The sequence below is a fragment of the Cervus canadensis genome, chromosome 10 (assembly GCF_019320065.1).
Source record: "Cervus canadensis isolate Bull #8, Minnesota chromosome 10, ASM1932006v1, whole genome shotgun sequence".
Lineage (NCBI taxonomy): Eukaryota > Metazoa > Chordata > Mammalia > Artiodactyla > Cervidae > Cervus > Cervus canadensis.
Window position 1 is genome coordinate 68,437,707 of NC_057395.1, and position 14,696 is coordinate 68,452,402.

At 40.5% G+C, this 14,696-nt stretch overlaps 1 protein-coding gene and 1 non-coding gene across 2 annotated transcripts in view; both read left to right on the forward strand.

Annotated features, from left to right (window-relative positions):
- TOP1 (DNA topoisomerase I) overlaps positions 1–14,696 on the forward strand; it is an 85,957-nt gene that overhangs the window by 68,833 nt on the left and 2,428 nt on the right. Inside the window, exons 14-19 of the mRNA XM_043480249.1 lie at positions 6,882–7,025; positions 8,067–8,252; positions 9,273–9,341; positions 9,855–9,969; positions 10,937–11,064; positions 14,385–14,479. Of these exons, the coding sequence (XP_043336184.1) occupies positions 6,882–7,025; positions 8,067–8,252; positions 9,273–9,341; positions 9,855–9,969; positions 10,937–11,064; positions 14,385–14,479 (737 nt within the window). The remainder of the gene's footprint in view (positions 1–6,881; positions 7,026–8,066; positions 8,253–9,272; positions 9,342–9,854; positions 9,970–10,936; positions 11,065–14,384; positions 14,480–14,696) is intronic.
- On the forward strand, positions 7,491–7,593 carry LOC122449013. Its single transcript, XR_006271834.1, has one exon. It is a non-coding gene; the product is annotated as a U6 spliceosomal RNA (small nuclear RNA).

Sequence of the window (14,696 nt, forward strand, 5' to 3'; positions counted from 1 at the left end):
TTGGGTTGCGATCCTGAGTCATAAAAAATTGTTAAAGGCTTGGAGAGTGGTACTGTTGAGGAGAAAATAAGTGTGATTTCTTAAGCTTTCTGCCTGTCCTCAGTTATCTCCGACTCAGAATAGATCTTCAGAGGTTGAGGTTTTGACAGTGTGTTAAATAGTTTTTTTTAAGTGCATTGCCAGCAGGAGATAAGAGTCTCTTTTTAGATAAAAGTGGAAAGATACAAGCAATAAGGATTTTATTTTCAATGAAATATTTCCAACATACAAAAATAGTTACAATAATCATTCATATAGCGTCCCCCCATCTGCCCGTGTCAAACCTTAACATCATGTCCTATTTCTTCAACTGCTTCATTTCATAAAAAGTATTGTGATTCTAGAAAAAAATTATAGTTATGTGATGTGACAGAGGTGTTAGCTATCACTACTGTGGCTATTATATTGTGAAATAAATGTATCAAATAAAAAAAAAAAAGAATCACAGGGAGAGCATTAGGAAAAAAAAAATGACTTCCCAAATAAAATACTGATGTCCCTGTCTGCTCTGAGCTAATTAAACCAGAATCTCCAAAGAAGAGTCTCCAACAAGAAAACCTTATATGCTAGGTGAAAAACATTTTTCTATCCCTTCAAGAATGTATTCATATCAGGGCTTCTAGAGTGTATGTTATATATATGTTATATATATAATTATAAAATTATATTTATATAAAAAAAAGTATTGTGATAAACGTAGCTGAAGCTCACTAGGTAACATTTATCTCTTTCCCTGGAGAATACTGAAATGAATTTAATGTTTTCATCCTTGTGTATTTTTACTACATTATGTGTCCATGAACACCATGTAGTACTGTTTTAAGAGGTTTGATTTAAAATTAGATATTTATTGAGATCATTTTGCAACTTATCTCAACACCTTTTGGTTTTGAGAGTTTATTATCTTGATACATATTTCTAATTTACCCATTTTTATTTGCTACATAGTATTCTATTTTATAAAAAGTCATCTGTTCTCTTGTCAACAAACATTTAATTATAGTTTATAGTCATTTCCTAATATAAATAGTGCTGGAATAAACACATTTTCCTTGTGTATATAGATGAAAATTTCCTTTAAAGATTCTTTATTAGATATTTCCAGATTGTTCTCTAAAGTGCTGGAACCAGTTTACCTCACCACCATCCTCCCAACATTGTGCTCAAGTTTCTCTTTTTTCCGTATCTCTGCCATTGTTTCTAAAATTTTGCTCTTTAAAAGATGTTTGAAAAAATAAATAAAAGATGTTTGAATCTATGATCCATTAGAATGTATTTCTGTATATGGTTTGAGGTTGAGAGCCAATATATTTTTTCCTAATGCGTAACCTGTTGCCCCAGAACAAGTTAGTTGTGTTTTCCCCTCTCTCATATATCACATTTCTACATGTATGCCATATTGTTTCTGGGCTCTCTGTCCTGATTGTCTGTTTCTTTATCAGTGGCACACTGTCTGACCTAATGTTGCTTTATGAAGCCTTACCATTGAGTAGGACAAGTTTTCTTTGTCTCATTCTTAAACTTCTCTTTGCTCTCTGCCTTTTCATATTAATTTTGAGATAAATTTGTCAAGTTCTAATGAAGGCTATTGAGTTTTTTTTATAGGATTGCATTGAAATTACAGATTTTTAAAAAAATATGTACTTTATTTATTTGGCTGCACTGGGTCTTAGTTTCAGCACGCTGAATCTTTAGTTGAGGCATGTGAACTCTTAGGTGCAACATGCGGGAGGGATCTAGTTCCCTCACTGAGGATCGAACCCAGGACCCCCTGCATTCTGAGCACAGTCTTAGCCAATAAACCACCAGGGAAGTCCTGAAATTATAGATTAACAGGGGTGAAATATTGAGAGTCTTTTATTGAATCTTCCCATCCGTGAACCTGTTACATGCCTCTCCATTAATTCATGTCTTTGAATATATCCTTCAATATTATGTCCTAATTTTTCCATAGAGGTTTTGCACATGTTTAAAATCTTTTCTAAGAGGGCTTATAGTTTCTTGTGCTATTGAATTTCAAGTATTTGTCATTACTACATTTTTGTTTGTTATTACTGGAGTAGTAATGCTGTTGATTTTTTTAATATTGATCTTCTATCTAGCAACTTTGCTGAACTCTTATTCTAAAAATGTCTGTGTCTTCTGGAGTTTCTATATAGACAGTTAAGTGACCTATAAATAGAGACAAATTTTTACTCATTTCCTATAAATGTATATATATATGTGTGTATATATATATATTTTTTAAGTACAGATAAATTTTTAAAGATACTCAGACTAGACTGTCAATCCTAGGACTTTATTTATTTTAGAAAACTCTGAGCCATCATATCTTCCACAGTTTATAGACCATTCCTTTGCATTTTATTTCTTTTCTCTCTTTAGGTCTGATCTTCATTTGGGGAAAGTTCTCAAGGACTTACTTCTACTCACTAATTCTCTATTTGATTATATCTAATCTAAAATTTACCCCTCCTGTAATTTGCTTCAATTATATTTTTTCAGGATTTCTAATTATTTTTATTTCAAATTTACTTGATTTCATTTCATTTAAGGCATGTGCTTATTTTATCACTATTGGAGTCCTTTTTTAGTAGATTTTTTTTTTCTTCTGAAAGTATTTGTTCTTTAAAAATGTTACCTGAAGTGAATTCATGTACTAATTATTTTTGTTGATAGTTCTTCTAACCCATTTCCTCATGTATTTTGGAATTAGTTTGTAAGCCCTTTTGACTGGGAAGTAGTTTTTGGTTTTGTGTCCTTCCCTTTTCTTTCTCTTTGCTCTGCACTTCTCTGCTCACTCCTGTCTTAGAGGGAGTCTAGCCCAGCTCAGCCCAAGTTGACACAGCCCCTCGCTTCAGGTTGCGTAAAAAGCGATAAGGCCCCTTTTTGCATGAAGCACTTCCAGTGCTATGTGTTTGGAGGAAAGTGGTGATTAAAGCATGAATTCATTGACCTGATCTGACCCAGAGGTCTATAAAGAGTACATTTTTGTCAAAGAGGGTGAAGGGTGGTAATTGGTGGTTTTACTTCATGGAAGACTTTGGGTCCAGTTTATAGGCCATCATGGGGCGCACCTTTCTGCTCAGCCTCCTGAGATTTCTCCTAAGATTGCTTGCTTGTTTTTGTATCTATATTTTGTTCATTCACTTCTCCCATGTAATATTGCTAGACCTTTCCACTCCATCTCTGCTCCATCAAGGAATTTAACTCAAGTATGATGTGACTTACGGATTTTTGATAATTGAAAAATTTTGGGTTTGTGAAAGAAAAACAGAGCTGAAATGTGTCCCTCTGATGTATCCTGTCTTTGCCGCTTTCTAGAAACTTGGATTGGTCTACTTGCAGTCATAACCGGGGTTACAGTACTTCCAGTCTCACAGGTCATTGAAAGGATCAAGACTTTTGAGAGTCACAGTAACAACACAGTCCAGCTACTGATAAGATTGTCCTGAGCTCATTCACATTTGTGTGTGCTTATCTTGGTTTGTTCTGCTTTTTCTCCCAGGATTTCCATTAAAGAGACATCTTCTTGCAAGTGTTTCCATTCCTTTCTTCTTCCACTTTGTACTTGGTACCCAGAATCTGAAATGGCAGGGGAAATGATAGCTCTCTGGAACCTGTGTTTTCAACAAAACTCTCTGATCCCAGATAAACCATGGATATAGAGGTTACAAAAGGACTGCTTATAGTAGGTCAACCACTAAGTCCAACCTCTGCCAAGCATTATCTGGTCTTATAACCTGAGGAAGTCAGCCTTAGTAAAATTAAGGCTCCTCAAACCAGTTTTAACTTTACAAACAAAGTTCATAATTTTACTTGTAAATGAAGTATAGCAACCTTCAGGATCACTGTTGCTATCACATTGCATTCAGTCATATTAAAATATTCTCAGTGCCAAATACACATCTCTGCTTTTTCTCTTTAGAACCTATAATTCTGGGGTTTCAAAGATGTATGTGTCTACAACCTTTTAAATGTAACCATCTGGGGATTACAGGCTGGATTGAAGAAAAATGCCTTTATAAAACTTTATAGTCTTGGGAAGCTCTGATTTTGGTGAGTTTTCTTAGAAGGCGAAAATAAGATGTGCTTATTTTAAAAAATTACATTCTGAACCTGACTTTTTAGTATACAGTTCTAAATTTTAAAGCGTAAAAGAGCTAGAACATTAAAGCTTCTAGATGATGTCATGGGAGAACATCTTCATGACCTTGGAGTAGATTTCTTGGACACAGAATAAACAATAAACAGTTGAAACAGTGAACTTCATTTGTTCAACAAAGGACACTACTAAGAAAACAAATATACAGGTAACAGGGGGAAAACATTTGCAACATGTATAGCTGACAAAAGGCTTGTATTCTGGATATACAGAGAATTCGTATCATTCAATATTAAAAAAGATAAACATCCTCATAATAAAAGAGCAAAAGTTGGATGCTTTAGAAGACAGAGGAATGGCCAATAAAAAAGCACATGAAAGAGTACTACTCATCGTCACTATCAGTGGAATGCAGATTTAAGCCACAATAAGCTACTATTTCCAGTTCTAGGTATTTCTGCTGCAAATAAAATGAAAGCATATGTCCACAAAGACTGTACAGCAATGTTCATAATGCTATATTTATGCGAGTCCAAAACCGGAAACATCCCAGGAGTCCATCATCAGAATAAAGACAGTATAGTGTAGTCAGACACATTAGGGGTCATCATAGAATATACCATATATACACATATGAGGGAACTTTCTGGATTGACAGAAATACTCTCTTAACTTGATGGGGTGTAGGTTACATGGATTATGGATTGTCAAAACTGATCTAACTGTATACATAAAAATGTGTAACATAAACTCTTTTTAGAAGATTTAAAGTGAAAGATTGAAAGGAAGTATTAGAAGAAAAAATACTACCTATATCTGAAAAGGATTTGAATCTATAAAGAACTCTATAAATCAATAATAAGACCAACATATTTAAGAATGGACATGTACAGAAAGCTGGTTAGGTTTATTTTTAAACATGGTATAAATGCCTAGGGCCAGTTTATTGTCTTTTTTTTAAATTACGTGTGTTTGGCGTTCAGATTGCCATTCACTCTCTGAATTCTGTTCAGGGAAACTGAACGCTGCAGGGATAAGCATACTTCCTAGAAGCCAGCCTTCTCCTGTTAGACCTAGTTCAGTTCAGTTGAGCTCAGTCAGGTGGCTTCTCCCATCACTCCCATCTCTCTGTCCTTATTTGAGAGAATCTTGGATCCCTGTGCTAGGAGCCTAGCCAACCTGTGAAGAAAAGTTGGTCTGGTGGTTATGGCCTGTGAATGACTGATTTGTTAGGTTTGTAAACTTTGCTTCAGTGGTGTGACTAAGGAGTGGGCAAATGAAGACACAGACTCAGGTTTTGGTAGGCCTGTGTGCATCAGAATGATGGCAAAGAGCCTGCTTCTGAACTGGAGACTGCTGTTGCAGATGAGCCTTTTGTGTATGTAAGAAGGGTTGTGAGGGAGATTCATTACTGTCTTGAGATTTATTACTTACAAGAGCAAAGCTTCTGTCATACGGTTTTCTTATTTGCCCTCTTCAGTGTCAAAGAAGAACCAGAGAGAAATTTTCAGCTTCCCATTGTCAGTATATAGAACTTGTATATTTCTCCTGCATCACTTAACCACTAAATCACCCACCCACAACAACAGGTAGTTAAGGAATCGCTTGTTTTGCAGCCACACAAGCACACAGCACTATACCACACACAGTTGGGGGAGGGTGCTGATGAATCATTAGCATAGCTGGGTAAGCTTTCATTTGTGAATGTTTGGAACTAAAAGTAGCAGACATTTCTTGCTTCGTGTGTCCCATACTCCTGCATGCTCAGAAGGCCAGATGCCTTGACCACAGTTCTTAGGCCTCAGAGACCGCATGTCTGTGTCATAGGTAGAAATCACTGTAGCTCTCTTCGGTTGTGGGCTGGGGGAAATAAGAACAGAGATTCTTGAGTTCTTAAATTCTATCCCTGTGTCCATGTCATGCAGTCTGTTTCTGGCCTTGTAATAATCCCTGGCCGTTTCGGATTTCTCCAATTTTCTTTTCTTTGTTTTCCCCTTTCCTTTCTCACTTGACATTAGCATCAGTCCTTGCTTGTGACTTTTTCCATTTAACAAGTCAGAGAAATCTTCCTTCACTGTTGATTAGATTGTCTTTTCACACCCTTTTAAAAACCTTACATTAGCTTTAGAATCAGTTTTTAAACCTGTCACCAAAAGCTCTAATGTTAAAAAGAAAACCGTCCTCACAATAACAGTTTCTCTCAGTCTCATCAAGAATACTTTTAAATGCGGAAGTTAGAAAATGGTGAATAATTGTAGCTGTTCCTGGAAGTCATTGTGTTCCTTAGTAATTATAAGCTGTAATCTTTGGTTCTGATTCCTTGACAGTTCCATCAAACTGTGAAGGATTGTCTTGAATTTAATGAAGTTCAGTCCTAGCAGAAAACTGCTCTTGGGTCACAGAATCAGCAGCAAGACTGTGATGCTGACATGGGAATAGGGATGTTTATACCCTTTGTATTGACAGAAGTTAATTTGGGGGACATATCATGTGGGCTTTTCTTAAGAACATAAAACATTTCACGAAATGAAAGCCAGAGGCTTTCTTAGCAATCAGACGGGAGCCAGTTCTGCCGGTCAGGGAAATGGGACAGCGTGCATTGTCACCTGGTAAACGCATTGCTTAACTGAAGCTCAGGTTCCTTCTCTTGGGTTCAGAGCTCTGAACTTGGATATTCAGTGTCTCTCTTTACTCCATTATCCCTAAGCAATACCCGCTTCGGTCTGGGTCTTTGCAGGGTGAGAAAGACTGGCAGAAATATGAGACTGCTCGGAGGCTGAAGAAGTGTGTGGACAAGATCCGGAACCAGTATAGGGAAGACTGGAAGTCCAAAGAGATGAAAGTCCGGCAGAGAGCTGTAGCCCTGTACTTCATCGATAAGGTGAGGGCATCTTCCTGTCAGACTGCCTACCATGTTCACCTTCATGAAGATGGAGGAGGCATGTATTCCTCCAGGCCCTGTACTTTAAGTACTGCTGGAGAGGCAGTGACAGCCCAGTCATCTGGCGTCCTGCTCACCCCGGCTCTAGCCTACTAAGGAAGGGAGAAGTGGAGGGACAGGTGTTGAGGGACAGACTGACTGCTGCTGTCTCGTCTGTCTAGTAGAAGGACTTTCATGAGTCTGAATGTGCCAGAAAGACTGACATTTTCAAACTCTTTGACCATGTGCCACCCCCCAAAATATTTTATATCACAACCCAACATATATTTGTGTTTGTGTATAACTGAAACAAATGTCGCACAAAACAATGCTCAGCCTTTCTACGAGCAGCGAATTCTGATAGATTTTCCTCTGTTCCTTATTTTTTAAAAGGATGGTTATAATCCTTAAAACTGGTTAAATAGTGCTTGCTTCGGCAGTACAGAGTAAAATTGGAATGATACAGAGAAGATTAGCATGGCCCCTATGTAAGGATGACACAGAAATTCATGAAAACTAGTTAAATGATCGCCAATGTATCCTAACTACAGTTTGGAAGACAGTGCTTTGGAGATCAGTTTCTCGCACTCTTTCAGGAAAAAAAGGTTTCATGTTTTCCCTTGGTTTTAGCACTGTTTATATTTAACACAAGTTCTAAATTAAAAATTAAGAAAAATTCAGAGATTAGCTTTTTGAGTCTGATTGCCCACAGTTTTAAACATCTTCTTTCTTCCATCCCCATTCGAGAGGACAGAGTAAAGAGACATGTAGTTTTCTGGGCAAGTTTAGTAGCCCTTGATTCTCTCCCCACACTCTGTTTGATAAGGGAAGCAGCAGCAGTGCAGATCCAGAATTCCTGGGCCTTGCAGACTGATGCCCTGGCCCCAAAGAGACTTGGGAGGCTTCTGATTTGGGTTTCCTAGACAGCATATGATATTGAAGTTTCTTCATTCGTGCTTATCTTCTCCCCGCACCCCCTCCCCCCATCTCCTCCCTGGACAGCTTGCTCTGCGAGCAGGCAATGAGAAGGAGGAAGGAGAAACAGCGGACACTGTAGGTTGCTGCTCGCTTCGTGTGGAGCACATCAATCTGCACCCAGAGTTGGATGGTCAGGAATACGTGGTGGAGTTTGACTTCCTGGGAAAGGACTCAATCAGATACTATAACAAAGTCCCCGTTGAGAAACGAGTGAGTTACTGTGGCCTGAGCTCCCTGGCCTGCTTCTGCTTTCATTACTTGTTGAGTGCTTTTCCTGTGCTCTGTGTTTGGCTGAAAATGAACACTAGGAAAAATGGTTTGAAGGAGTGAAGAGGTCCTGATTGGTGTCCTGTGTACCTCCTTTGAGCGCCTGCCCTTTACCCCGACCCTGTGCTACAGACCATGCTGTAAAGAGTTGGCCCTCACCACAAGTTGCACATGTTTATCCCATTGTGTTGTTTTAATGATATAACCACCCTTCAGTATCCCTTGGTTGTATTTCAGATTTGTCACTTTTGTAGCTTTGTTCAACTTTTCCCCAGCTCCTGATTCAGCAAAAAGGTAGCCCTTGAGTCTCTGGACCTCTCAGTCCAGAGCTAAAGCAGGTGCTGCAATGCCATGGCCCCCAGAAGGATTGTGCTTGACCCGACAGAGTGCAGTACCCCGGCAGTCCAGCCCTTCAGCAGTCCGATATTTCATCAGTAGCTGGGTTTTGCTGGCTGCAGAAATGTTCCAGATTAAATGAAGCTAAAGAAATCTGACAATTAATGTAATATCTGAGTTTAGGTTGGATTCCATACTGGGGAGGTGAGGAACATCAATGGGTCAACTGACAAAATAGGAATATGAACAAGATTGGATAAAAATGTGTCTGTCTAATTGACAAAGCTGAGAAGTTGTGTGTGTATATAAGAAAATCTCTGTTCTTAGGAAGTACACTGAAATACTCAAGGGTAAAGGGCATAATTATGTAAGTACCCAGAAATGGCTCTGAACAAATAATTATGCATATACACATATAGATTTAGAAAGGAAATGAGTGTACATGTACACTGCACAAACCAGAAATGAGGTAAAATACTAATGGTAGGTGAATCTCGATAAAGGATATGGACTTGGTTTTGTTGTTATTGTTTTTTTGCTTTGTGGGGTTTTTCTTTTTTTGCAAGCTTTATGTTGTAATTATTTTCAAAGTAAAGATAATAATTAGGCTCTGCTTATTTCTTTTAGGTTTTTAAGAACTTACAACTATTTATGGAAAACAAACAGCCTGAGGATGATCTTTTTGATAGACTCAATGTGAGTGGACAAAGCCCACCGGGTTGAAGAGGGGCCCAGCCAGAGGCTCCCAAGCCGCTGAAGAAGAGGGTTGCCTGGGAGTGACTGGGGCTTTGCCCTTAGCCTATCCCGGGGCACCCTGTATACCCTCCCTTCCTCAGGCACACACAGATCCATGGCCAAAGCCCTGGGATGGGGTGGATGAACCCTGCCTTCTATCCTCCTCTGGCTTCTGCATAGCATTGGCTGGAAGCTCAGTCACCACTGCTAGAGACCCAAGACCTGTCCCTGAAATCTTACTGGGGAAGGTCTTAATAGGGAGGAATACATATACTTTATTGGTCTGCTTAAGATCAAAGTGCTTCTTAAGGAGGTACATGTAACTCTGTATTCTGGAATTCTACCTTTTCCTAACTTCCCACTGGCAGGACAGTAAACTTGTAATTGCATAAATGTCCTAGAGCTTGCCAGGAGGGCCTGGATGGTATGGCTTCTACTTGAATCCCATCCTTTTTGTTGCTTTGTATCCTCCAGACTGGTATTCTAAATAAACATCTTCAGGATCTCATGGAGGGCTTGACAGCCAAGGTGTTCCGTACATACAATGCCTCCATCACGCTACAGCAGCAGCTAAAGGAACTCACAGCTCGTAAGTACTGCCTGGCCAGACAGGGACCACAGCCTTACTGCTGATGTCCACTATCCTTAGTCGGCTGAGTCCTAGATCTGTTCCACTTTTCCTTATTAACATTGTGACTGGAAACTTTTCCCCGCCACACTGCAAATAGAGGGCTAAGGCTTATTAGATGGATAAACAGATCAGTTCTGTCTTCCCCCAATCCTATTCTAGATAAGCTTTTAAGGAATGCTGACAGGGGCTTTCTGTCTGCTCTGAAAGTGCCTGTATTTTGTGTATTGTATCTATGTTATTTAAGAGCTCACCAAATGAAGATAAAGTGTTGCAGTGTTTTATTAAATTGGAGAGAGTAAGGTTGTCATGGTTACTAAAACAGCATAGGAGCAGATCCTTTCCCTGAGGTTTCTTTTTATCCCCCTTTTAAGAGTAGATAGTATTTTCCTAAAAACTGGCTGCTGAAAGTATCACCAAGATCCGCAAGCTTTTTTCCTCTGGAGTCTAATTCTAATGAGTTTCCACTGTCCTCTAGAAGTATGTCAAATGGTATTAGAAAATGGTGTTCAAAAAGCCAAAGGCGGGTGTGTTGAGGGTCAATATTTTAGGGTGTGGTAAAGAATGCTACACGACGCAAGTGAAAACATTTCTCAGGTGACACTTAACATTTTCCTTTCTGGAAGATACAGTGCCTTGTGGTTTTAAAATGTAAAACTTATGGACCCTTCATTTCACCCTCCTCTCTAGGCTATTTGTCCCAGTTCCGTGCTGTTTTGGGTGGTTAGACAGGGGAGGTGAGCACTGGGGAAAGCAGGTGATGCTGTTGACGCTCAGATTTTGACCTTGTGCCTTGGGGGAACCTGAAGTGATCATCTGAATGAGATGAGGCCCAGTAAACCCTCAGGATGGAGTGCTGGGGAAGGCATACTGTGTGTGCTCTCGTTACACAAATTGACTCTTCGTCACCATTTTTCTTTCTTCCCAGCTGACGAGAACATCCCCGCAAAGATACTGTCTTATAACCGTGCCAACCGAGCTGTTGCAATTCTTTGTAACCATCAGAGGGCTCCACCAAAAACCTTTGAGAAGTCCATGATGAACTTGCAGTCTAAGGTATTTTGGATCTGGATGGTGGGGGGTAGCAAAATAAAAAGAACCATGTCTGCTATGGCTATTTACACTCCACCCTCTGGGCTGGGCTGGCAGGTGGCCAGTCTTGGGTCTGTTATGGAAGAAAGGTTCATACTAAAGATGCATGGAAATATGATAGTAGTTACTCCTGGTTGAGACACTGAATATCGGGTATTCATTGTCCAGTGAGTATTCCGAGTTGAAAAGCTAAATTTAATGTAGCCTCTTTGAAATACTGCTAATTATTGTCCTTCTACATGAGGATAATGGATACAAAGATAGTCTTCACAACTCCTTTCCACAGCCCAGAAATACAACTGTTTCCAAATTAGATTGTTTTAAATTGAAAGGATGATGAGACAATGATATTTAATTTCCCCTAATCCTAGCACAACTATTTTTAGTTTTACACATTTCACATGAATCATATTTTTATATAGCTCATCACCAAACATCTGTTGAATACTGGCTTTGTGCCAGAGCTGCTGCCCTAGAGGGAGAGACTGACATGCAAACAACGAGATGCTATTCCTCTCTCCTTCCTCCAACTCTGCCTGGTACTGAGCTTTTAAGCTGCAAGGCACTTAGCATTTGATGATGATCATTTCTGTGTTACCCATGGGTACATAACTAATCCATTCTAATGTACTAACCCACCATGAGAATTTGTAGCTATTTCACTACAAAGTAGATACATAGGTTACAAAGTAAACCAATTATCTTGAAATATATTTATGCAAAGGTCTGATATAGTAATAGACGTGGTTTTACTAATAGGTGGGTCTAATAATTGTAACTGTCAAGGTAGTAATGAATATAAATGATACTTTGATTTCTGCAACAATTACAATATGAAAATACACATACCATCTATTGGTAATAAAGTCATAAGTATTACTGATAATACTATGTTTAGTTGCCCACATTCATAACTGAAGAAGTGATGAGTTTTAGCTAGGGGTTAATTAAACTACAGATTGCTGCTTTTTCCATCTGTGCTCACGAAGTACTATACCTGGACAGCTGGAGTTCATAAACCACTGCTGTCGAGTGGGGCTGCATACATGTTTCCAGGCCCAGGGGGTTCTCCTTCTGTTGACATTTCTTCCAGATAAGTACCCAGGTGTGGTACATATGGGTCAAAAGACACATACAACCTGCAGTTCATGCTTCACATGCCACCTGGCTTTCCTGAAGGAGTGCACACATCCACAGTACACAAGAATGTGTCCACAGACGTCTCCGATCCTTGGACCACGTGACTGCAGGCAGAGCGCCTGTCCAGACCGCCCATCCTTGCAGCTCTGTTAACAGTGGTCATGTGGTACCATTTACTCTTCACATGCTATCATTTCAAGCCAGAAATAAAAGCATGAATATTCAGGTGGTGTTTACCTAATTCAGGAGACCCATCCCTGGAGCATGAGGAGGCCTTTTGTTGGTCTCACTCTGGAACCACTGTTTGGGCAGTCCAGGCTGCCTGCCAGACGAGCCCTCTAAGCCCAGGAACCCTCTCCTGTGTGCCCACAGAGCAAACACACACCCCTGTTTGCCAAGTGAATCAATGGGGTCTTTAATGCTTTGAGAGACTTTGACATAGCCTGCCAATTTAGTATTCACAGAAATGGTTAAAAGATTGTGGTTTGTTGCATTTCTAGCTTAAGAAGAATCTGGCTAGTGGTGTCTGTGACGCTTTTGTGTAGTCAGTTCCTTCAGTTTGACTTTGGACAACATAGATGTTGGAAGTAAGCCATTCGTAGTAAAATGCATTTAATAATTCTCTCACAATGATGGCCTCTGTTTCCAGTCTTGGGCTGTGTGTGTAAATCTAACAGACAATGCCAGGCTGAGAGCAACAGCCCAGTGTATCAGAGTCAGGCATGTATTTATTCTGCAGAGGTTCCCTTGACCTTGGGGGTTAGCAGGGTGATAGCAGGTCGGGGTTCTCCTGTCCCAGCTGTGAGGTCACCACTCTGTGACCCCAGCCCCACGGTGCTGCCGGCTGCTGTCCTTAAGCAGGAATAGAGAACTTAAAACCGGTGCTCTCAAGCGAGAGAGGCTGGAACTGTCCTCTTCTCTTCTTTTAAAGACTGGGGCCCCAGGAGATTTCATTTGGAGAAAGAACTCCATAGCTAAAAAGTTTTCAAATCTGCTTTGAATGATAACTGTTTGAATTTCCTTCCTGTCTCAGCTTTCTCGCCTTTTAAAAACAGAATGCCAAAGCCAGGCCATGCCATGTATTGGCTTGGAACAGACGAGGCTGAGTGGTTTGGCTTCCTGGGTACCTTTTAATTGCCATTTTCTAGTCCCTTGAGTATTCTCTTCAGTGCATTTTTTTTTTTTTTTCTGGAGGAGTTAGCAGCTCTTCTCAGAGTGCTGGTAGAATCCGAGGAATGAGCTGAGCTCAGTAGATGTAAGGACTCTTGTCTCAGCTTCATAAACAGTATCTCCTGCAGGATTCTTGAGATGCAGGTGACAACCTGGCCCAGGATCCATCTAATAAACAGCTCTCACCTGTCATCCTCTTGCCAGTATCTAAAACCAAAGTATTCTCTGATTGAAAGATTAGCACCTACACACCCAGTCCCAGTGGGTTCTTTCCCTGAGTTTCTGGATTAATGGGTCCCCAAGTCATTGCCAGTGGTCATGTGTGGATGTGAGAGTTGGACTGTGAAAAAAGCTGAGCGCCGAAAAATTGATGCTTTTGAACTGTGGTGCTGGAGAAGACTCTTTAGAGTCCCTTGGACTGCAAGGAGATCCAACCAGTCCATCCTAAAGGAGATTATTCCTGGGTGTTCATTGGAAGGACTGACGCTGAAGCTGAAACTCCAATACTTTGGCCCCCTGATGGGAAGAGTTGACTCATTGGAAAAGACCCTGATGCTGGGAGGGATTGGGGGCAGAAGGACAAGGGGACAACAGAGGATGAGATGGCTGTATGGCATCACCGACTCGATGGACATGAGTTTGAGTAAATTTCAGGAGTTGATGATGGACAGGGAGGCCTGGCGTGCTGCGATTCATGGAATCGCAGAGTCGGACACAGCTGAGCAACTGAACTGAAGTCATTGCCATAAAACCTTCATTTCTTCAAGGGTGACTGAATCATATAAATGGTCAAGTTGCATTGGAATTCAGCACCTGCTGCATATCTACTCTTTGCCTTCATGAAGCCACCCCTGGGTGTTTTAATGAGACAAAACCACCAGGCCAGCCTACTTGATGGAGACATCTTGAGGAGCCCTGTTTTCTCTCTGGACTTATTTCATTCCTAAATCTTACTGTTGTTCTTCCCTACCCAGATTGATGCGAAGAAGGAGCAGCTAGCAGATGCCCGGAGAGACCTGAAAAGTGCTAAGGCTGATGCTAAAGTCCTGAAGGATGCAAAGACCAAGAAGTATGTGCCTGGTGTGATGCAAAGCTGGGGTTGGGTGAGAGAGAAAAAGCGTCCCAGCATCAACCAGAGGTCCTAGCTTTCCTAGGGTTTCTGAGTGACGTCTTCTAGAAATGTCTGGGCCTGTGGCTTTTCTGCTTTTACTGCCCCTGGGTGGCAATGTGGGGATACGGTGCTCCTGTCCAGAGGCCAGGCCCAGTTCCTGATGACTTCCTTTCTT